The sequence below is a fragment of the Pomacea canaliculata genome, linkage group LG4 (assembly GCF_003073045.1).
Source record: "Pomacea canaliculata isolate SZHN2017 linkage group LG4, ASM307304v1, whole genome shotgun sequence".
Taxonomy (NCBI): domain Eukaryota; kingdom Metazoa; phylum Mollusca; class Gastropoda; order Architaenioglossa; family Ampullariidae; genus Pomacea; species Pomacea canaliculata.
This window is the reverse complement of record NC_037593.1, coordinates 15,873,238-15,898,005: the sequence shown is the minus strand read 5'-3', so window position 1 is coordinate 15,898,005 and position 24,768 is coordinate 15,873,238. Positions and strand designations below refer to the sequence as shown.

Below are 24,768 nucleotides of genomic sequence, written 5' to 3'. Positions count from 1 at the left end.
GAGCTCTAAGCTGCTTCGGAAGTCTTTATGTCTTTGCTCTCTCTCTTTCTCTTTTCTTCTTTCTGCTCTTTCGTCTCTCCGCTTCTTCTATTTTCCATCTGTCATTCCGTCATTCCTCACCTCATTCTCTTTTTGGCCAACTTCTGTTTTTTACTTCTTTCTATCCTGCATATTGGTCCACTATTATTTTTTTCCGAAAGATGTTCATACATTTCTCATCGGCAAACAAATGATTGAAACACAAAGAGGTGAAAGGTAAAGGTCGTCTCCTGACCTTTCAGGTCGTTGGGAGTGAGGTGTTAGAGACCTAATCTCCTTCCCTTACCTTACCTGGAATCAGGCACCCACTTTCGCCAGGTGGGTCGACTGAGGGAACTTTGCTGCGCTACACGGGTAGCGAACCGGTGCGTGTCTGAGTTCGAACGGAAGCTCACTAATCACTCGACTGTCCACTTGACCATGAAGTCTACTCACTAACAATGATGGATACTTAAAGACAAGTTTAAGACAATACAACTATGTGGCTAATATTACTGCAGTTTTATATATCGGAACGTTTAATGATTTTTCTTGTTTAAATCGAAAGTTTTGAGATCGCGTATTATTATAATCCTTATTTCTTCCTAATGTCGATAACAGAACGAAACCTAGATAATAATATATGCCTTAATTACATACCTATATCTTAATTACAAAAAATAATGATAATAAATATTAAACCATTATCAATAGAAACTGAAAAAAAGATACCTTTCTTTGTTCCATTGGAGAAATATGCTAATGAAAAGGCTGGGAAGCCGATACAAAGAGAAGAATGTTGATGACATCTCCTCCCTTCTCCCAGACAGCTGCAGCTGTTGTCAGGGACCTCAGTGACCCCTGGTGTCCGGACGATTTACCTTCTGGCCACGTGCCTTTCCTAGTGTACCGCTCTGCCAGTCCACATTACAGACATGAAAATACCTGAGCCACCTGTCTTCTTGCGTCATCCAGGTCAGACAATGAAGAGTCGCCCCCCTTTCTTCTCGTTTCTTGCAGCGCTGGAAGGTTGGCGTTGTGGGGACTTTCAATTTGCCTGCACCCTCGTCATATTGGCCTGTCAACGGCCCGCGTGTATAATCAACTACTGTTCACATTCGTCTACAATCAAAAAAAAAAAAAGTTGCTCCTGAAAAAATCTTGGCATGCATTTTTTTTGTTTGTTTGTTTGTTGTTTTTTTTTTTGGAGGAGGAGGAGGAGGGGCACAAAGAGAGGAACAATGCAAAGCATTTAATTCTCCGAATTATAAAACTGAAAACAAATAACAGTCAATAAAAAAAAAATTATAAATGAAGCTTAAAAAGATAAAAACTGATAAGTAAAAGTAAAACCCAACCAACTTTGAAAGACACAAATATAAGTAAAATGAAGATTTACAGAACAAAGGGATAAAAGAAGAAATGAATTTTCTCCACATGAACTTTAATCCTAGTCTGATCATACACTCGTTTTCCTCGGCATCCTTCGCATCTTTTGCATCTCTCTATCCTTCTTGGCGGAGGAAGGGTAGAGGTGGCACTTGACTGTCCCGTCCCTGGCCGGTGATGTCACGAAGGACGTGGAAAGCACTGGAAGTCAGGCATGGACAGGTCTCCTCCTTTTTTAGGTGCATAGAATTTGCTCATTGCCCGAGTTACGTGCTTGTGGTCGGTGTCGTCCACTCACACACACAGACACACAGACACACACACAGACACACACAGACACACACGCACCGCAAAAAGCCGCAGCAAAAGCCAGTAATGCAGTAAACATAGAACAGAAAGAATGCTAGACAAAAACCAATCAAGTTATGAAAGAAAAAAAAAGTAAGAAGATTGGGAGCGTGGAAGATAGAAAGACAAAGGCAAAGAAAGAAATAAAAATTTATATTGGTACAACCCTTCTTTTAATGTCTTATTTTGTGCGTGCACATACACTTCAACGTGGTTGTAAATATGCATCTGTAAATACACATACAAGCACACGCACAATTTCACAAACACACATACTTTATGAAGTGAAAGAGAGAGATAGAAGAAAAATAAGTAATCAAAAATAAATAGCACGTTTATATAGCCCCTTCTTCTAGCATCAGACACACTCATATAGGTATGCAAGCACATCCTATTAGTTGATAGATATAATAATTAAATAATATAATATTAAACGAGAATGAAAACAAAAGAAAGAGGAGAGAGAGATGACCTAGACGAAAACAGAAGATTACTTAGTGCTCAGTTGACCTTCATCCCTACCACCATCCTCTTCACCTCCACCAACCACAAGTCAAAAAAAAACAAAAAACAAAAAAACAACGGGATGGGCTCCTTCAGCATAAAACTGATATTGTCTCTTTCTGTCTCATCCTCCGTGGGGATGTTGTTCTTTTTTTTCTTCTTCTTCTTCTTTTTTTGATGTGACTGTCACAGGGCAGTTAGCTTTGGATTGTATTGTCAAACACGATGCATTCCGTTAGTCTTGGCACGGACTACCGAGCAGCCTTCTGCGCATGCGCCAACTGTCGTCACACAAGCTTGCGGTATATAAGACACGCTGTGCAGTTTGGTAACAACTCCTGACGACCACAGCGACGAAAGCCTTGTAGTCTTCAGCAAAATCTGAAAGACGCTGGATGAGCAAAACAATGGATAGAATTTTCTTCTTATTGGTGGTTTCCGTGGTAACCAAGACTGGACACGGTAAGACCAAACATTATATTTTACATGCCTGTGGCCACTTGTTTTTCTGTATCCAGAGACTTTTAGAGACGGATGCTGAGTTTATACAAACTGAGAGAACTTTTTAAAAATCTTCTGAGATCTTGTGAATTCTAACAATTATTTTACAGTTTATCCGACTGTTATTGCCTGTTATCATGTTCGCCAATATTAAAACTGTCCATATTTTTTGTAAGTTCCTTGTCTTTCTGACATAAGTCAACTTTAAAAAATTAACTTGGTAATAACAATGATCAAAATTTGATTCGTTTAACTTATTTAGCAGTTAAATTTTGTGAAAACGAAAAGACTAACGTTTAGTTACGAGAAGAATAAATCGTAAACAATAAAACTATTTACATTGTCCTATTCCCTCATCCTTCAGATCTTAATACCCAAAACAGGTTAACATTCGACTACTACTTAACAACTACAACTTTTCCTGAGTAATTCATTTTGATAATTAATGCACTTGCTTAAATGTTCTGTATGTAAGAATGCCCAAACTACAAATACTTATGTGAGGTGAGGATCTGCAGACATTTCTTTATTCCATTTTCGTTAAGAGTAAGAGGAAAAAAAAACTGACTTTCTTTTCGAGTTTGGGTTGTTTTTAAAGTTGCTGTGTTTCGTCTCGAGTTGTTCTCCTGTGTCACTTTGCTTTTCTCCCTTCTTCCCCTCCCCGGCAATCACACAAGACAAGAACCGCCTTGGCTAAGGCCGAGGCCGAAGCTAAGTGACGAGAACAAACAACGGCGCGAGGCCAGCAGGAGGCAGGGATGCGGGATGCTGTTGCCGGACCGTTACAACTGTTGACACGGGCGTCGAGCCAAGTCCACTGCATGTCATCTGTCGTTTGTTTCTGGACAGCATGTGTAATAGTTTAATGGGGAACTAACGAGATCGTCAACGTGCTTTTTTTTTCACAAGTCCACGTGGCCCACACAGGGTTGGACCCCACCTCCATGCCTTGTGCAGCTTTCATCACTTTTATAGCAAAAACTGCCGGTCAGATGTTATATGAATGATTTACAAACCATTGATAAATATGTGAAGTTAGATGTGGCGTTGCTTGCTGTAGGAATTTTTTTAGAAATGCAGAAGTGAAGAACCCAGGATATTATGAAGCAATGGCCTATGAGGTCAGAAAGTGTCTAAGAGAAATCAACTTGAAATGATGAAGTGAAGTGTCGATTTGGCATAATGGAAAATCATTTAATTTCTTTCTTTCTAGCGTCTATCAAGTGTCATGACTGTTCAAGTTGGAATCCATACTGCAAGGAGAAGGTGGATGCTCCTTTCAAAAGCGCTGTTGCCACCATCGAGTGCGAGAAAACCTCCACGTGCTTCTTGAAAAAGGACGAATCTGGAGGTAACACTTGGGACCCCCAAACTTAATATTTTACATGCTTTTCATCATCAGCTTCTAACAAGTTTAATTCATTAAGCACTTTTCATCAGTTTTCAACCATGTTTCTGTTCAAATAACGTCTCACTATCTTGCTTTGTGTCTCTTTCTGTTTCTTTTCTTTCTCTTCTCTATAAATTAAACGCATCTCAGACTTGAAAAAATCCTATGCAGAAACTCAGAAGATGAAAGTGTTGGAATAATACGAGAACAATTCTTGTCATCATTGTTGATGATCCTATAGTCTTTATCATCAGCATTGTTATCAACACCGTTATTCATGTTCCGTTAGTGATAAACCGAGGATGCGCCGACTGGTGGATGGAGTCTCAAGTGGACATTCACTACACAGGCTGCCAGACACAGCACGTGCCTTGGTTGGGGGAGATGACCTGGTGCTTCTGTAAAAAGGTAAATTACATGATCCTTTACCTAAATAATAGTTAAGTTTTCATCACATGCAATAACTGTCATGGACGAGCAAGAATGGATAGGAGAAGTGTTTATCTGCCAGCAGTAGCAGGTTTATTGTTATTATTTTTTTTTCTTTTTTGGTACTTATTTTTATTTTAATGGATGAGGGAAATACCAAAAAAAAAATAACGATTAATAAATAGAAAAAAAAGAAATGTTAGAAAGGCACAAATATTCAATAAACGCACGTGTTTATCAGGAGTTTTCTCCCCTCTACTGTAGGACTACTGCAACGGCGGGTCTATCGACATGTTGAGCAAAGGAATCCTCCCCGAAATCAAGGAATTCCCCAAAGACGAATGGGGAGATTACTCTGAAGACGATTGGAGCAGTAAGTCAGAAGGGAGCGAAGATTCAGGAAAAGACGAAGGGGCAGAGGAAGGCAGCGAGAAAAGTGAAGAAGGAAAGAAAAGCGGAGGGAAGACAGGTGATGAAGAAGGGGAGAGTGGAAAAGGGAGCAAAGGAAAAAGTGAAAAGAGCGGAAAGGGAGGAAAAAGCAGCGGAGGAGAAAAAGAAGGAAAAAGCGGCAAGGGGGAGTCGGGGAGCAAAGACGAGGAGGAAGAAGAGAAGAAGAGCGACAACAAAGCAGATGAGGGCTCTAAGTGGTCCGACGGGGGTCGAAGACCGTCGAAGACGTTCGATGACACGAACCCTGGGTACGTGGGTGGATCCACGAAGACTGGAGACTCCAAGTACCGGGTGTGGTTCTGGCACGCAGACTCCGACCGACCTCAGAAACAGAGTGAAGAGGACCAGTGGAGAGCTCCCGCCCAGGTGGAGAAGGATGACGGCAGAGGGTGAGAACACACCTTCATTCATCTATTTTGTTTTATTCGTTTTATTTCATTTTTCACTCTTAGTGTCCCAATAGTTTTGGACTTTTGTTTCTGGGGATAATTTTGGTTGCACGACAGAAAATAGCTGAGGACCGGTAGTAAAATGTGATCTCTAGAGTATTGGCCAACCTCGGAGGCTTCCATCTATTTCTTTCCTTTTGGTTTGTGTGTGCACGGGTTGTTTGTGTATTATTGTTGTTGACTTTTTTAGCTGCTTGTTTGTATGACATCGAGGGACCAGACACTTAGAACTGTTACCCGTGAGGTAGACTAAGGTCTGGTCCATTTATTTTTACACACACACTAAACACGCGCACACACGCACACACAGACACACACATATGCAAGTGGCCAACATGTTTTTTTAATGTTATAAAAAAATTAAAAATCTTTTTCTGACGAAGTCTTCTTATCCGCGAACAACTCTTTGTCGAGACCGATTGCTTCTCTCCTCCCCAACTCCACTTGAGCTCAGGTTAGGTTAAGGTTGTGCTGTCTTCTGGGAGGAGAAGCGGCACGTGACAGGAAAAGGGTTAAAAAGAAGGTGAACGGCTCGTAAATCAAGTTAACATATCCACGTCTGCTATGTCAGCCAGCCTCTAGCGCCAGGGCTTGGTTCTTTTCCAATTTCAGCTCATGAGATGAGAAAACCAAATTTGGAAGAAATTACAAACAGAGATGTAAGCGCTCCCCACCCTGGAGGCGGATCACAATTCGCCGGACGAGTGGAAGTGATGCCACAAGGAATTTAAAAAAAAAAAAAAAAAACTCTAAAACTTGGATAACACTCCCATGAAACTGCTGCTGTGTGATGGAGATAAAATGAAAAAAAAAAAAAAGAAAAAAGCTTTTGCTAATTTTTTTACTCGATATTTTTTTGAAACTCTACTGGCTTTGTGCTTGGTTTCATTTTAAATTATTGTTTGTTGTAAGAAGCAACGCTGGGTATAGGACTGGTGATAATGTGAATGCAATATGGTTACTGCCGTTTATATTCGAAGAATGTCCTCCTCCTTTCCCTATTTTCTGCTCCTTTTAACAGTTTTGATCTTATTTTTACATATTTACATATTGTAATGCAGTATTATTTGTTGAAGAGAAAAATTCTCGGACCAATTGTCTCACATTTTTATTTTTTGAGAATACTTTTTTGATTTTTAATAAAAGATCAGTTATTCAAATTTGTCTTGTGTCTATTCATACAGTCTAAGGAATTAAAAGTAAATATGTGTAGACTAATCGGTTCCATGGCTACGACATAGACATCAAGTTAGAGAGGAAATAGCTATGAGAGCAGCGGATAGACTAACGAACAAAAGGACAGTGTGAAACATTACCTGACTGTATTTATTTATTATTTTTTCATTCAGCAATAGATGCATTAACTTCCTTATACAGCTTGTTCCATTATTATTCTTATTATTCTTGTTATTAATTATTGATTGTGATTCTAAAATGGCTTTAATTTCTGGACAAACAAATGTAGCTATTAGTTTTTCTAATCAGCTGAACTATAAAAGTAATTGTCAAACTGACTGACTGACTTACTAACTCCCTGACTGACTCCTGCACTGACTGACTCACTGACTGACTTACTGACTGACTGACTTACTGACTTACTGACTCACACACCAGATCTCTTTTGTTTTATTATAAGTCGATTGTAGTAAAAGTAGCTTTTCCTTCCTTCATAATAAAACTTCGACTTAAATATAAAAAATAAGCTTTATTTACTTTATTATTATGTATGATCCTTTACATTATTCATGATATATTATTACTTGCTCTATGTCTTTATTGGCATTGTGATATTCAACTTCAATATCCTTGTGATCTTAAATGTAACATACTATTTTGTTATTTATTCTATTTAAATTATTTATAACCCTTTAGTCTCAATCATTTTTATAGTATAAATATTTTTATAAATAATCCTGGGATCAATAAGATTAATTTGCATTTTTTGGAAGCTGCAGACCGTTACTTCTCTAATGTTACCTAATCTAATAATAGAATCGAAGACTGAAAACCTTATACAAACATTTCTTTGTCACCATGGTAACATTGTCTAACTGCTATTTTCCTGTATTTCAATGATTTATTTTGCATGATTTTTCACCGTTTGAGCATTATTCCGTGCATGTAGCCTTTTACCAAAACAATTTGCTGCATTCCTTCCTCTCACTCCTTCCGTCGATCCTTTCCTGTCTTCAAAGCATGTCTGGGAACGTTGGTGTCTCACTGTTCTTCCCACACTTGAATTATTTATCTTTGCTGTGGACGGCGGTCATGTGTGTGCATTGGTTTCTTGCTAGCTTTGACCATCAGCTTTATAATGTTTTAAAAAGACTTTTGGATTGCTTGGAGGAGGGGTGGGAGGGCAATGTCCTTTTGACCCCAGGACCACGGGTCAGGGTTTCGGTGTTTCCGTTTGGGTTTGCGCCTCGACTGGAATTTTTGTCTTCTTCTCGCTTGTGCATCACTTTCTCTAAGTTTTGGCAGAATGTATGAAATATATTTTAGTTTTTCAAATCCAAAAGCGGAATTTCAGAAAGTAATGATATTAAAATGGAAAATTGAGTCAAGAACTTACATGTTAAAAGTGATGTTTGCAAATTTGTATTAAGTTTTTACTCTTTACAGTTTATTCACAAATGTATTAAAAACATTACAAATCTTAGGTGTTGTCTAGAAAACTATAAGCTACAAAGGGTCAGCAAGAACAAAAACACACACATGTATGTAATGTATTGCATGAAGGTTGCATGAGCATGCGTACCTCCCTTTGAGCTTTTCTTTCCACCTCCCACAGACAGAGGGACGAGATAAGAGTTCTGAAGTGTAAATGAGATTAATTTGTAAAGATACTTGCCGACACGGAAGTCTACATTAACCCTTAAATACTTCCTTTGTGCCCAGCAAATGCGTAGAATTAGTATTAGGACTTAAATACTTCCTTTACAAATGTTTAGACAAGAGCATCTTTGAGTCCTAATCGTCTCTGTCCCAATTTTAAAAAAAAGGTCGTGCAATGAGAAACACACCGATCACTATGTTATGTGCCTATGCGTGCGTGTGTATGCGTGCCTACGCTTGCATGTGCATGGGTGTGCGGGTGTGCATGTGTGCGTGTGTTTCTAGATGGGATTTCCCTGTCACTGGCGAGGTTCACCAGCACACGTCCGACGAAGCCGAAGAAGCAGAGAACGAAGATGAAGAGGAGACCACGACCGGAAGTACTGCCACCCGATGGACACTAGCACCAGCACTGGGTCCAGCACCAGCACCAGGACCAGCACCAGGACCAGCACTAAGACTAGCACCAAGACTAGCACCAAAGGCACCACCACCAGCACCAGTAACAAACCGTCCACCCAGGGCTCTACTGACGGGGCCCGCGCCTCCGAGAGTGATGACGTCACTACCGGTGCATGGAAGTGGGGCTTGGGCTGGGCTCACATCAAACCCTGGTGGCTGAAGGATGAACAGGACAAGAAGCCGACAATGAAGGTGAAGGTCGTAACATTTATTAACAAGAACTCGATAAACAACAACACTAAAAATTTCCGTGCATTTGTTTTGTTTGATATAATTAAAGATTTTAATTAGGTCACAAAACTGAAAGTTTCTGATGGTTTACTCGTGACATAATTATCTGCAGCTTCTGTGTACAAAAAGTGTGTTGACTAATGTGTCTTTCTCTGCTCAGTAGACTCGTTGTGTAAACATTATTTTACTTTCACTTTGATCTCAAGTTAGTACTGATAGATAATTATTCAATGACAGCCAAGAAGGTGGACTCCTCGCCCAACTAGCCCACCTGTGCTCGATGACCAGGGAAAGGTGGGACTGAGCAGCAAGTGGGTGAGAGGAGGACGTTTGATGGAGTTAGAGGAGCTAGCTGATAATACAAACAATGTGGAGAGCAGGCCCGCCGACATCACAGGAGGAAATAATCCGATCATGGTGGACATCAGCAAACAAGGTCAGTGCCTAGAGTTCAAGAGTTCAAACAATTAGTGACATAGTCAGAGCCTAGAGGATATCGTTTAATCGGATATTAGAGAAATGGAATTAAGGTAAAGTTTACAATTTACGGTAACGTGTTTTACCGGTCCAGCTTTCTTTCTTTCTTTGTTAAAACATTTGTCTTCAGCTAATATTATAATTTTCCCAATAAAACAATCATCATCACCATTATTATTTTCATAACCCTTGTCACCATGAATGTTTCTATATTGTCCCCCAAAATAACTCCACCGTAAAAGTTCCGTTAAGTTTATGCACTAGATGCAGCCAGACTTGTACTTTGTGAACAAACAGTTCACATATTTATATTTTTTTCCTGCCTGATGTCAGAGTTCTTCTGCTGGGACTGCTACAGCGACAGCCCGCTGTGTGGCGACAAGGTGGACACGGTGAAGGCGGCCTACCTGGGCAAGTCCGCGTGCTCCGAGACCAACAAGTGCTTCGTCAGGAACGACGGGGGAGGTAACTCTCATCGCCAGCTTAGCTTAGTTATCGAAGCACATTAATGACAAAATGAAGTTGTCCATCATCTCTGACTCATAAGGACGCAAGCTCAGATGAAGACGTCTTCATGGACCTTTCATCGATTGTAGCCAATGTTTACTGAAGGAATAAAATGGTTTCGCGGGAAATGCTTTGGTTTGGATAAGCAATTCATTTCATTATAGTATCAATTGGATGGTAATTTATACAATTCGCCTTCTCAAGATTACCTGGTTCTTTATAATAAAAGTCTTTGATAAGGATATTTATAAACCTGTCATCGGTGTTTAAAATTTTGTTTTCTACTTGTTTACACTTTTCAAGCACTTATAAAAATAACTCTGTTCTTATCAGTTTTTGAATTTATTCAAAGAATTTTTTTTTAACCTGGATGACAACTTTACCTACTGCTTGTCCTTGGCAGTTATTTACCGAGGGTGTGCCGATGGCTGGATGAACAGTGTCATCAACACCGGGTACGTAGGCTGCCGGGTGCAACAGATGTGGGGTCGGACGGTCGAGTGGTGCTTCTGTACTGCGTCTCTCTGCAACGGCGACTCCATGCAACAAATACAAGAAAAATACCTGGCAAGGATGGAGCCTTTCAAAGGTATTTCTAATCTCTCCCCCTCCCTCACAAATCATGATCATCGTCCTAATTTGTCAACCTAATTGAGTAATCCATGATTCGCTAAAGAGTAACAAATCACGTTTACTTTCTTGGTTCTTTCCCCCTCTCGGGATTAATTAATTAATTCATTTATTTATTATATCTGGCAGTCTAAACTGTTTCGTCTGTTCTGGTTGGGGATGCGCTGTTGGCAGGACAATCCACTCTTGGAAATTGTCTGCCCTTTTCTTTTTTTTCGTCTGCCTCGTTATCTTCCTCCTGTACTGTTTCTCCATGGTGGTCTGTGCCAGTTCTCGTGACCTCAGGATATATCTGTCAGCTGTTTCTCTGTATACAGAAGGTTGTAAAGGGATCCATTGTCTTTCATGCTTCTTCATTGGTCATGTGGTTTTGTAGATTATAAAACGCATCGTCTCCACATTAAACTTATTTGCTGGCAGTCAGCTCCTCTCACGGGCTTTTTCAGAAGTTGAGAGAACTTCATTTGAGTTCTCCATCACTCTCCATATCGATTCGTATGAACTGCTTGTATCGGTTTACCTGGTATGCAAGATTGAGCGTTAAAGACTTTTAGTTGTTCCTAAGTTTGTCCCCATGATAAGCAATAGTAAATTTGTAGCGTACCAAAACTTGTTCTATTCATTCCTTCATTTATTCATTACAGGAGAAAATGCTCTATCTGCTGCTGCTGCAGCTGCTGCAGCTGCAGGGTATTTACCTCAGTCCATAATGGCGGCTAGAGACCATCCAGTGAGCAGAAGTTCTGTGTCTCAACTGTCTCCGTTCGCCCTTCAAAGTCAGAAGACAACCACCCGACAAACTCGTTCAACAGAAAGAGTGGACAGTAGCCATTACACCGACTCAACAGTCGGACAACACACAACCATCCAGGTCCAGTCAACAGACAGAGAAAACACCACCCGCTTCAACCGCTCAACAGAACCAGAGGATGCTACCCGTCTGGCTCGGTCAACAGACCAAGAGGTCACCACCCGCCAGGTTCTCTCAACAGGGAGAGAGGACACCACCCTCAGCTTCCACGTGGACAAGGAGACAGAGATGCTGCACGAGACAAACACCACAGCGGCTGTGAGAGGAGAAAGCGGCATCAGCACCAGCATCATCACCACCACCAACTCCACCAACACCAACAATTCCACAGTTTCTACGACAGCACCAGAGCATTGGCTGGCGACATCGACCGGCAACAGTTCGACGGAGAGCACGAGGTTGGAGAAGAGTTTGAATGACGGTTATGAAAAGAAAGATGACTTAAAGGCTTTGCTGTGAATCACCAAACTATCCTCTCCATCTTGCCTCCTCGGTATCGGACTAGCGATCTTAATGGAGGAAGTGAGGCAGTTGGAACGCTGGGATGGTAACGATGATTGAAAAGGAAAGTCCTTCGATGGAGTTGCAGTTGAAAGCTTAATTTATTCCCATAGTTTGGTTTTAAAAATGCATTTATGAAAGTAAAGGTATTATTATTATTATTATTATTATTATTATTATTATTATTATTATTATTATTATTATTATTATTATTATTTTATTATTATTGCTAGTATTAAACTGTTCTTAGTTTATAGGTCTCAAATTCTGTAAGGTTATAGCAAGTGAATTCTCCTTGCCTGTGTGTTGGCTTATTTTATTTTCCTACCTCTGTGAAGTTTATTGTGAAGAGTCATCGTGTAGAAGATGACATAAGGTGTAAGAAGAATGCATATCTCTCTCTCTCTCACACACACACACCGATAACACATACACACACAATACCCACTCACAAGCTCGTGCGCCTTCTCTGAAAGAGACATATGATAGGCACAAACAAACCTCCAAACACACAGACACACACACGCACCTTAGCTGACAATAAGAGACTTTGTATGGCAGACGTGAGCACCTCCTACTGATAGTACCTATTAATGTAGTCCTCCTCGTGTAGGACTGAAATGAATTATTCTGTTGCCTTAACGCTGTAACGATTCCACTTTCGTTCCCATTTCGCTCCACCCACTTCCCCATTCTCACCTGCTTACTTCAAACTAGCCAGGCTACCCGATATCTCCCGGGTGACTGTCAACGTGCAGACCACTTGAGGCGAGCAGATTCAAGCTGATTTAATGTAGAAGGCTTTTAGACAAGGGGGGAGATAACGGTTGCCGACAACCGACAGGCTCACCCCTCCTGTCTCTCAACGCATTCACATTTTAATTATCGCTCTAAAACTTTATTAGTATTATTGTTATCATTATTGTTATTGTACTATGTTGATATAATATTTCCAGGATGGGTGGGGGGATTGAAAATATTGTCCTATTTGTCCTTATCTAGGGGAGGAGAAAATGTGTTGGTGTTCCTCCCTGTTTGCCGAATGTCTAGGAAAGCTCTAGTGTTGACTGTTGTATGGCCAGTGTACAGTGACACGTGTGTATATATAAATACCTGTACTGTATATACAGTAATAAATTATTTCTGAAAAGCAATATGAAATGTTTGCATACTTTGTAAAAATATTTGGTTTTATAACGATGGAGTTCGTCTTTCTATCTTCCTTTTATAATCTTCTACATCTCTGTGTGCAAATGTGTATACAAGACTACAATCAATCAATCAATCAATCAATCAATCAAACAATCAATCAATCAATCAATCAATCACCTCTCGCTTGTATGTACAGACTTGTTTACCCTTAGGATGACCAGCCTGCAACACTCATCCCAGCAAATTGAAGGTGAAATGTTGACTGACTCCGACTAATCAATCATAAATCACACAGACGTATATGCTTCGATCACAGTCGCACTATGAGGATGTCACGTGACACCGTACAGAGGTATGTACATGTGTCAGGCAAGTGATGTCACGTGACATCATACCCAGCTGTGTACATGTGTCAGGCCGGTGATGTCACGTCACACCACAGTCACGGAGAACGGAAGAACTCAAGTGTGTATAAAGTACGCGGGGGGGGACAAACAAACTACTGTATACACACTTATTACGTGTCACAGTCACGTGGCACCTACACGCGACCTGTTCTCACTTGCCTCCCCTTCCTCGTCCGCTCTTCCGCCTTTCGATGTTCCTCCCTCCCCTCCCTCCTCCCCCAGCTCTACTCATACTCGCGGTGGAGCGATCCCCCGGATGCTCCTCCTCTGCCGAAGTGGCTCGCGTTCTCAGGACGTGCATGCATCTCTTTCTGTGTCGCGCAGCACCGTGCTGCTGCTGCTGCTGCCAGACACTCGCGGCAAGCAGCGCGGCAGTTCGCGGCAAGCCAGCCGCCTGACGAGGACTAATTGCGCGCGTGTGTGTGTGAGTGTGTATGTGTGCCAGTTAGCTCGCCAACCATGCAAGGCTGCGGAAGCACAGAAGAGATTCTCACTGCCGCCTCTCTGCCATCACTGGGAGAAAGATGCAGGCCCTAACACTTTCTCCGTTGTGACAGGCTCCCTCCAGTCTGCGGCTCCGCGGGGCTTGCCAAGATGTGGGAGCGCAAGCTGTTTGGTAAGCCACCACCACCACCTCCACACACATACATGTATGTTCCTGCATGCCTTGCCTTGCTGCATGTTTCTAACCAGCTTCCTGTTAGCCTCCATTCCGCCTCTACCTCCAGCCCTCCTACGCCATTTTTTTGTCAGGACAGCTGAGATGCTCGGCGCACAGAGCCAGCCTCTATTGTAGGGTCGCCATGACCGCGAGAGTGGGGAATATTTTGGTTCTTATCTTGCAGAGGGAAACACTTGTGTGTCTGACTGCCATCTCTACCGACACCGACATTAGGCAGGCTTTGTTTGCGGGCTTGGCGAGATAAATAATGTCTGGCACTCACTTCTGTCAGTTTATTTATGCGTGCACGTGCTGTCATGTACACATGTTTGCTTAGGACTACTCGTGAAAGTACTCTCAGATTGTTTAATCATTTAAAAGATTTCAAAGAGCATTTTATTTCCCTTCAGCGGGGTCAGATCGAGAAGAAAAGTTAACCATTAAAGGCGAGTGGTGAACAGAAAATGGTTCACCGTGAGTAGGGTAAAGTCACGTGGAAGGTGTAACACACCCAAAATTCTTTTTACACTTACCTGATAAATATGGCGTGAAGCATCTTTTGTACCGTTGTCGACCGTTCTGGCAGTTATGACGCACTCAACCCTTTTCCTATTTACAATTCAGTTTTACGAAATCTTTATCGTACCTTCAGCGTTCTTGAGGCACCAACGTACAGCCACCACCACCACCACCATCAGGGATGAAGTCGGTGACGTCACGAACAACCACGACTACATCTCTACATGTCCAGTATTGAACTGGCTGTTGTCTCAGTGACATACGGGTACCCTTGTACGTCACAATGACAGGGTTTTGATCTTTATTTTCACATGTTGATATTTGTAGATGTGGACATATGTTGTTCTCGATGTCTTTCTGTGAGAGATGATAATTGTAGACTTTGTCTCTAACATGGAATGTAGGTGGGGTTGGTGGAGTGGCGTGGATGTTAATCATCCAGATTTTGAGAAAACGATGTCTTTCACGGAAATCAGTCAAGTCGTTGCACTCTAGTAGGCCTTTAACACATCTGCTTGCAGTGTCAGCGAGCTTTAGGGACTTTAGGAAGTAGACTACAGAAAGGAAGTAAGAACTGTGTTTTACTCGATTCAGAGGAAGTCAAGTCTTGTATCTCGCGTATCTCATCTTTTTTATGAAAGAAAGTCACACATTTAATGTGTCAGCTCAGTTAGGGTTTTGCATTGTGAAATGTTTATACGCAGAAGGTCATAATCTTTCGTTAGCTTTCTCTCCCATGCACACACACGCGCGCGCAAACACACACACACGGACATAGACACACGCGTATACAAACACACAGGCACACAAATATGTAGATTTAAAATACAGATGGGATTCAGAGAAAAAGCCAAACCAGAAACTACCTCCGCCTCAAACTCACCCATCCATCCATCCCACCCTCCTCCACATCCTGCTGTGAACTCACAGCGCAGTACTGACTGCGTGTGTGGCAACACTTCCATAGTCTGTGTACGTGCGTGCATGTGTGTACGAGGCTGCCTTCACTTCAATATGCTTTGTATATTGGACATGGGCAAACTCTCTGTCTCTTGCTGTTGTTGACTGGGTGGAGCGAGGTTTGTATGTCAGCGACAGCAAGCGGCCAGCTATTGATTGCCTGCAGGCCAAGTGTCAACAAATCTCTTTTGTCTCATCATTGTCGTGGTGACGGTGGCGGAGATACCGCGGCCTCGCCATCGGCGTGCGACTGTGAGCACAGTTCTAGAGTCCGTCCAGACATCCCTCCTTGCACACTGGCGAACTCTAGACCATCCCATCTCTCAGCAGCATCAAGTTTCAGGATCTGACCAGATATGTGTTTGTGAGAATGTGTTTGTGTGAGAAAGAAAGCATTTGTGTACACAAGAGATAGAGAGTGAAAGAGAGAAAGAATGTATGTGTGTGTGTGAGAGAGAGAGACCAAATACTAACAGCATTGACTGAAAACGATTCTCTTAACTGCGGCATATTGTTGAAAATATATTCGACAGATGATTTTATTGTTGTTTTATGGTAATGTAACCTTACTTGTTGACGCTGCGTGAAATGCTAGACCGACCCCTCCCCCTCTTCTTGAGCTTGTTGTCTTCTCTTTTATTTCTTTCTCTTCAATAACGTTTTATTCTGTTAGTTTTTCTGACCTCCCTGCTCCCCACTCTTGCTTTCATACCTATTTTTTTTTCTCTGTTTGTTTATTGCTGTTCTCGTCTGTATTCTCCTGTTTCTTTTTTTTTTCATATTTTTAATTATTTTTAATTTTTTTCGCATCATGTCTGTTTCCGAAAATCTTTGGTGCTTTCTGTTATAAAGTTTACGTGCATAAGATAAAATAACAGACGACTTGAATTTCTGTTTGATTTTCAGTTCTTGTATTTCTGTTTGGCGGAGTGACCTTGTTCATAATCGGACTGCACATCAAATGGATTCCCCGAGCAAATTTTGATTCCATATCGCAGCCCTTCGGCCTGTCCACCATAAATGTACGAGCTGTAAAGGTCTTCTCCAAGGCAACGACCCCTACGACCTCAGACGAGGTTGCTATGGCAACCAGAACGCTGACTCGCAATCCCAAGAGAACGTCAGCCGTCACAAAGCCGGAAGTCTCCGGGGATGTGCGTTCCACGTCGAATGTATCGAACCCCCGCGTCTCACCCCACAGAAATGGCCAGCTCCCTGACTGCCAGCATCCCCTCGTTTCTGCCTCACACATCCTCACCTGCTTCCCTTCTTCCTTCGCCCGGAAACTCACTTACGATCAAGTCTTCCAACTACTCATCAACACTGCCAAAGACTTCGTCGGGGATCGAAGATGGTGGACGTGGCCGACTTCTTTGCTGCACGCTGATGGGCCGTTTAGGAAATGAGATGTATCAGTATGCCTCCGTTTTAGGAATAGCATTCAGGACTTCACGAATTCCGGTGCTGCTGTCGGGTCAGCATCTGCGGACCAGTCTCAAGCAGCCTCCGCCGGGGAAAGCCAGAAGGACTACGTAGACAGATGCAGGATGTCTTTCAACATCGTGGAAAAGTCTTGTTGTTTCTACGATCCACGCCTCGTGAACCTGGAGGCCGACAAGGACTACAAGATCGGACTGTATCTTCAGTCTTGGAAATACTTCCGGAACTACGAAGACCAGATCCGGCAGGCCATGACCTTCAACGCTGACGTCACTTCCGCGGCGAACGAGACCGTGTCGGCGCTGAGAGCCAAAGGCCGGAAATTTCTCGTGGGAGTTCACGTGAGGAGAGGAGACTACTTGCTGAAGAAGCACGTTGAGATGGGGTACAAGGCGGCCTCGGCCAGTTACCTCAGGACAGCTTGGACTACTTCCGGCAGCGGCTGGAATCAAATGTTACCTTCGTAGTTTCTCTGACGACGAGTACTGGTTCCAGACCTACGTCTCGGACCATAACGACACCCTCCTGTTGAACCGACAGACACCAGCTATCGACATGATGGTGCTGGCGTCTCTAGATCACGTGATCATAACAGTGGGTACCTACGGGTGGTGGGTGGGTTTCTTGAATAAAGGTACCGTAGTTCATCAAAAGGACTACATCGCACCCAACACAAAATTGGTGATCAGTTCGGTGCCAACGGAAGTGACTATATATTCCCTGGCTGGATTCCACTGTGATGAAGCATTGTGCTTATTATTGCTGCTTATCTCACTCACGTGCCTGCTGACAACTGGACCAAACATCTCAGTCAAAACCTTCGTGATAACTGACTTACAGACTCATATTTTGCTCATATATGTTTTCTACTTTAAATACTTAGACAAATCATTTTGATATTTTTACTTATTGATGATTAGACTAACTTAAGGAATGTGAGTGTAAGTAAACTAACTTGTTTAAAATCTTCAACCGGACTCGCTAGGCTTTAGCTGTGGTGTTAAATACAAGTCGACAACATATACTGTGAAAAAAAAAAAAGATGTTTTTCCCACATCAACCAAAGGTGAACTCCTACAGGTCTTTGAAATGTTCTTTGTGTTACCTTTCTCAAGGCCCTCCTCTCTTTCTTTTTTTTAAAAAAAAATCATGTTTTAGAAACGTGACTTGCAGACTAAATATAAAATTGCCCCCGGCTCAGAATAAAATTGTAAGATTGTGTGGTTTCGTTTTCATCTGCATGCCAAAGAATTAATTGTGTGTTTTTTTCACTATCTGTTTATCTGAAAGAGAAGCTGATGTAAGATTTGATTACTTTAAACGATTAATGAAAGTGATCATGTGATATAAGATGGCAATTTCTGTGTGAAATACATACAAGCCTTTCAACTTTTACCCCTCAGCAAAACTGGTTACCGAAGCAAGTAAGATGATTCGAGTTTTTCTGTGTCCCCAGTGTTAAAATGTTTTGCAGTGAACATTATTTGCAGCAGGCTGCATGGTGCAATTTTTTCTTTTTATTTACACAACGCATGAAAGAACAGGTGTTATTTACTGTTTCAAGAATGTGATCTTCGTTATTACGAAGCTTGACTTTGAGTGCTATGTACTGAAGTATTATTTTTAAATGTTTTATGCATCGAGACAAAGTGAGATCATTGGTAAATATTGTTTAATTGTTTGTTTTTAAATTTTTGCAAAAAACATTAAAACATTTTTTACCTACAGTCGACAGAAAACACCTGTATAATGAACTAAGTCATTTTAATAACTAGTGCTGATAAATCCCATTAATGTCTAGGATTTGAATGTTGTTATAAAGTGCATGGAATGGTGGGACAAACAAAGCTTTGAATATATATACATACACACCACTACATTGGTGGTCGTATAGACAATCATACGAGTCGTATAATTATCTATCACATTATTCACGTGTTAGACAAAGGATGTCGGTAGTCCTAAGGCTTTACGATCGCAGGAGAGGGAGGAGTTCAGAGCCCTCTTCTCTCAAAGTTATTCTTTTTATCGCTACATTGTTTTCCCCAAACCTCTGCAAAGCCAGGAGCCTACTCCACAGTTGGTTGATGAAGGAAAAATAAACTCTGCGTCACTCAGGTCTCGAACCTTCTCGTGCGGTCGCCGCTGCTTTAACCTTTCCACTATCCGCTATCCGTTGCTGTAGTACAGTATTTAAGTGTAAGAAGCAAACATTTACACATATAGATGTGAAGTGTTTGAGCTATTAAATATTTAAAACTCAAAGGTTTACGGACCTGGATACCTGACAGCTAAGCTTCTTTTGTTTATGAATGCCCCCCCCCCCCAACCCACGATGTTTAGTTAAATAATCATTTTCTACTTACAAATATATGAAACCTATCAGCTGTTTATACTCTATAAATATAAAGCTTGTTAATGTTAAATATATCAGATGTTACAAGAGCGTTATTGTTTGTGCCCACGCTGTTTGTGTGTGTGTGTTTGCGCGCCCTCACGCGCTCGCAAGTGCATGCCTGAGTGATAAAATTGAGATTTAAAAAAATCTTTATCAACCTATATATATATATTCATACTTAATCCAAGCCTTTCCTTTTCTTCCTTATTTTCTTTTTGTGTTTTTCATGTGTTCAAACGGGTCTCTCTCATCATGTACCGGTATGTGTCCTGTCTATCCCGCAATGGACGCTCGTACATGTCCCTTCGATATTTTCATGATTATTCTTACTTACTGAATATACATTTCATGTTGTTATGAAAAACGTTTTCAAATTTACTAGATTTACTGATATTTCCTTGGCAGGCCGGATCAAAATAATGATTTCGCGGACCATAAGGGCCGGATGTTTCCCATCCCTGCTTTAGACTGTACACATCACGAGTTCTTTAATATAAATTATTGTTACTATCATTATTATTGTCAAATTTAAGACGCCGTTTAAAAAAAACTATTATAATTAAATTAAAATATATACAGTAATAAGTTGCCTGTCCTAATGAATGCCTGAGCTGCTGATATTCACTTTTCAAAGACCATACTGGTTGCTGGACGAAGTTTGGAAGGTAGAGTTCAGGTGCTATAGTCCGTCTGTGTAAACTCACGTGGGTTGCATTCACCTGCATGCTTGGGTTTGAGGTTTAATCTTGGTTAAATTGCGGAGAAACTGTTTCTACAAGCCAAAAACTGAGTTTTTCGAACAGAGCAAAGGGAGTGCAGTCTTGTTACACCTGTCGGAAAAACCTGCAGTAATTGCGTCCCTTGTTTGATCCGTCGTATCGGATATCCATATACACGTGAAACTAAATAATTCAGCCTACCCATGACTTCCTTATTATTAATTTAATACCTGGAAAATATCAATGACAAAAGAACTTATTTATAACATCTTCTATTTTGGGCTCAGGCATTGCGCTATGTTTCGATTTGTTCAAAAGAAGTTTAAATTTATCTTTCACACTATTAACAGTGAAGTATTTTTTTATAAACGCATAGAGTTGCATTGGTAGCCTTTTAGTGTCTGTAGCTGTAAGTAACTTTGATTGGTAGAAATTGGAGTAAAGATACTGGTCTACTGAGGCTTTGAACAACACGCCAACATTTCTAACGACTAACTTAAAAAATTTTTTACATCAGGTGTCCCCATCTCAGCAGGTGTTCATCGAAACTGTTTATCTTTAGACTATTATAGATGTTGCTCGAGGTGTTGAAAACAGTAAGAATGTTAATGTCATTGTTTCAAAGATAAGAATACACAGTTACATCAGGAAGAAATTTTTCACCACCCGGACACTTTTCCAAAGTGGAGACCGCACGTTTATATTAACTGAATATTCAAAATTTTATAAAAGAACTATAAAGTAGTCTACTCTCGGTTTGTCTCTTGCTCTTGAATTCACAACCTGATATCAAACGAAAGTATATATATATATCGTATATGAACTGTACAAATTTCTTTTTATAAATAATATTGTTGATCTTTAGGAACTGCAATTTAAAAAATCAATTTTTTAACGTTAAAATTTCATGTGGAGCAAAATTTTTGTCAAAATAAAATATTCTTAACTTTTGGATTGAAATAGTTGCATGAGAGTGTTCATAGTCTGGTAAGAAAATAATAATAACCAAATTGTTAAAAAACAATCTCCAAATACAGTGCGAATATAAAATTGGAATACTAGTATCTTTTGTGATCATGGAAAAATTTTGTGGAAATATCAACTTTCATAAAGCATATTCCTAGTGACCATCATGTAATAATTATCTTCTAAAGACAAGTAAGTGGCAAAGACTGATTTGCATTTCTCGGGTGAGACCGAGTAAAAGATGATTTTGCACATGAAGCTGCTATTCGCTGTCAATTTATTAACTAATTAACTGATACTACCAATGTAGTAAAAGGTGTTGGTGGGGGGCGGGGTGATTTTGAAGTTCCTCTGCACCACGGTTATTTACCTCCGGTTTAACCATTTCACATTTTGCTTAAAATAGCCCTTTCCCGGTGTGATCGTGTGGCACTGGTAACCAAGACAGTAAATACGGACTGAGTGGCAAACAAACTTTAAGCCTTTGGCGGCACAGTCGAGGTTTACATGCCAGCTACTGCTTGGTAAACTGAGCAATGGAAGGTCCTGTGAGGTCTGGAGCAGAATGTAGAACATAAGCTGATTCATACTTCTTCATGAAAAAAAAAACTAATCGGGTACGCAGTATTCTCCTATGTAAGGTGAAAAATATATGATATGTTTGAATAAATTGTTCTTGAAAAAATGAGACATTTTAGGTGAGAGAGAGAGGGGGAAAAATAAAATTGTGTGTGTGTTTCTTTTGATTGAGAAAAAATTATGATTATGATTGTGTTCTACTGAATACAATTTTTCAAGAGAGAGAGAGATAGGTGTATGAGAGTGAAAAAGAAAGAGTTTACATGCGTTGTGTATTCTCTCCACCCTTTCCATCCGGACACTAAGACAAGCAAGCATACCTAAGACTTAAGGTGTATAAATATTTCCCCAGTGTTTGCCTCTGTGGGAGGGAGCGTGACTTTGCGCGTGTGCGCACGTGGCGATAGCTTAGCAGATCATGCTAATTAAGTAGTTAACCCAGGGATGGACTCCACCCCTCCTCCCAGCTGTGTCCACAGACCTTTGTTGAAACAAGGCGATGTAGGCGGCAATGATGGGACTACAGCAGATATAAGACCCAGGAGCTCGTCATGCTTAAGCAAGAGATTTTCACCGAGCGGACTAGAGGTTATAGCTTTGGTTGTCTTTTTAGAAAATAGTAAATTCTATAATAAAAAGAACCTTTTGGTCTAGAGATACAATGAATCAAATAAGTGCGAAAAGGCAAGCTATGATGTTTTTGACAGCAACATGGTTATTGTGGACAACAGCACGTGAGTTTAAAAGCGAATTTATTGTGTTCTAGATTATCTGACTGGATTTTTTTGTTTTGTTTTGTTTTGTTTTGTTTTGTGTGAAATGTATCCAAAGTATCAGAGTCATTGAAACGTGTTTAGTATCATGGGATACGGGTACACACACATCCATCTTGCTGGTGGATATAAGAACTTTCTTGATCCAGTAGGTTAATGAGGACGATTGTCACCTTAAACGATGAATTAATATATATTTAATATACTTTACGTATAAGCATCTGATGCACATTTGTCACTCGCTTGATAACTGCATTATGTTGATATTTGAATCTTATGCGTTAATATTTTCACCTTCGATGACAGCTTTATAATGACTAGTAAACTCTTTGCTCTGGGTTGTTATGAAAGTCTTGTGATACTATGAGTTTCACAATCATTGCAGGTTCACAGTCTGTTTCTGCTGAGAACTGTGGACCAGTGTGTGCGATCTACTGCCCCGAGGGTAACGTCCTCGATGCCAGGGGTTGTCCTACTTGCCAGTGCAAGACCGGAGGGGCGCAGATTATTGCAGATTGACCCTGTCCCTATAACACCTAAAGGTGCGACACGTTTGTGATGTGATTACTGAACATGCCAATAGCTAAAGTGTGAACAAGACAGCGAGAATAGTGTGTACGTTTGGAAGTGTGCAATGTGAGCAGTGTGTGTAGTGTGTGAATGGCGTATAGCGTGCAAATAGTGTGTAGTGGGTGTGAACAATGTGTAGTGTGAATGGTCTGCGAGTGACAATTGTTTTTCTTCGACTAGCGACTTCCCTCCGCTTCATCTAAAGCTCATGTGAATTAAAAAAAAAAATAGCATCAGCCATGACGAGGAGAGAGTGTCAACTCCCTAAAACCTGTATCCGTTACTTTTGCGTTGCCATAGCAGCCGATGGAGACAGGAACCCAGGCATCTATAATGCATACAAGGTTTAGACAAAAACATAGCGAAAGGAGAACGCTCCATCGCCAGTCGTGGCCATGGGATGGTTCAGCTCTCCGTAGGGACGTGGTAACTATGGTAACGGCGAGCTTATCAGCATGACACTCGGTTTGTTTTCCCCTGACTCTTTGCTCACTCAGCCAGCCAGCCGGCCAACCAACCATTAACTATCCGTGTTGCAGCTTGCCCTTTGTGTCGGAACTACTGTCTGTTCGGTCGTGAAACCTTGAGTAACGGCTGTCCCAGCTGCAAGTGCAAGTCTGCAACGACGGCCCACCCAGACTCTGCCCCCAGATCCAGTGCAAGAACTACTGTCTGCACGGCACGGTTTAGACTCCAACGGATGCTCCACCTGCAGGTGCCAAGGTAAGGAGGTACGTTGAATGATCTGTTTGCTTACTTGCATTCTTGTTCATGTGATGTGTGTGTGTTTGTGCGCGCGTGTGTTTGTGTGTGTACTGTCTTTTGAGTACATGTTTGTATATTTGTGCTTTTGTGTGTGTGTGTGTGTGTCATTCTGTGTTTTTTTTAATATTCTGATATATATATATATATTCTGATAATTTTTTTAATACTCTGATATTTTTAATTATTTACTTTCCAAAGATATTTTAGCATGTAAGTTTGTGTGTGTATGTTATGCTTGCTTATTTCTGTGTATTTCTTAGGGGTTGTGATTGCATATACGCATGCCTATCTGTGTGTGTGTGTGTGTTTCAAAGTCCTTTTTACACTTTCTTAACAATATCATACATATCAAACTTCTAAAGCCCTTTAATCTGATCAAGTTTCTAAATTTTCTCTTTTTCAGCAGTAACGCCACACCCCGTCTGTACATTTTCTCTCTCCTGTTACTTCTCCTGTAACTATGAAAAGAAATCAACTACATGTGACTGCGCCTGTTACAGACAGACAAAGAGTATCAACCCTTGGTAACTGTTGGCTTCTCTGCGAAAAAATTGTGTAGTTTGAGGATATAAGGCTAGGTGCTGATTATAGGTAATGGTATTGACTTTTTGTCCTTTGAAGAATAAAATGTACGACAGATTGGTGTTGGAGAAATCATTTACAACAAAAGAAGTGCGAGCATGTCAGGCTGTGTAATGGATGGTTTCAACGATGATGAGAAGATAGGATAAGAGAAAGATATAAAGACACAAAGACTAAGAACGATCGCGAGACACAACGATAGAAACTGATTTTAGAAATAAAACTTCTTGTACATGTTTTTATGTATTCTCTCTCTCTCTCTCATCGTGATATAGCCTTAGTTGCTGGCACGGCGTTAAAAACAAACAATCTCTCTCTCTCACAACCATGAGGAGTAAATGCGCC

At 40.9% G+C, this 24,768-nt stretch overlaps 1 protein-coding gene across 3 annotated transcripts; it reads left to right on the top strand.

The window, feature by feature from the left end:
- The first annotated feature begins 2,345 nt into the window (after nucleotides 1–2,345).
- On the top strand, nucleotides 2,346–13,080 carry LOC112563232 (histone-lysine N-methyltransferase SETD1A-like). Of its 3 annotated transcripts, XM_025237053.1 has the most exons (7): nucleotides 5,285–5,418; nucleotides 8,599–8,967; nucleotides 9,244–9,442; nucleotides 9,817–9,948; nucleotides 10,394–10,579; nucleotides 11,265–11,612; nucleotides 11,842–13,080. In XM_025237053.1, the coding sequence occupies exons 2-7, from the start codon at nucleotides 8,707–8,709 to the stop codon at nucleotides 11,844–11,846; spliced, it is 1,131 nt and encodes a 376-aa protein (XP_025092838.1). In that variant the 5' UTR covers nucleotides 5,285–5,418; nucleotides 8,599–8,706; the 3' UTR covers nucleotides 11,847–13,080. The 3 variants fall into 3 exon arrangements, with proteins under 3 accessions (XP_025092837.1, XP_025092838.1, XP_025092836.1); XM_025237052.1 differs by lacking the exons at nucleotides 9,817–9,948; nucleotides 10,394–10,579; nucleotides 11,265–11,612; nucleotides 11,842–13,080 and adding exons at nucleotides 2,346–2,721; nucleotides 3,974–4,111; nucleotides 4,440–4,558 and having other exon boundaries at nucleotides 4,844–5,418; nucleotides 9,244–9,379; XM_025237051.1 differs by having other exon boundaries at nucleotides 11,265–13,080.
- Nucleotides 13,081–24,768: the final 11,688 nt, after the last annotated feature.

What these genes read in the sequence shown, in the direction of transcription:
- LOC112563232 (XM_025237051.1), top strand. Translation starts at nt 8,707, where the DNA reads ATGGACACTAGCACCAGCACTGGGTCCAGCACCAGCACCAGGACCAGC. An exon ending in ACAAGAAGCCGACAATGAAG is followed by an intron (nt 8,968 to 9,243) that starts GTGAAGGTCGTA and finishes ATTCAATGACAG; the next exon opens with CCAAGAAGGTGGACTCCTCG. An exon ending in GGTGGACATCAGCAAACAAG is followed by an intron (nt 9,443 to 9,816) that starts GTCAGTGCCTAG and finishes GCCTGATGTCAG; the next exon opens with AGTTCTTCTGCTGGGACTGC.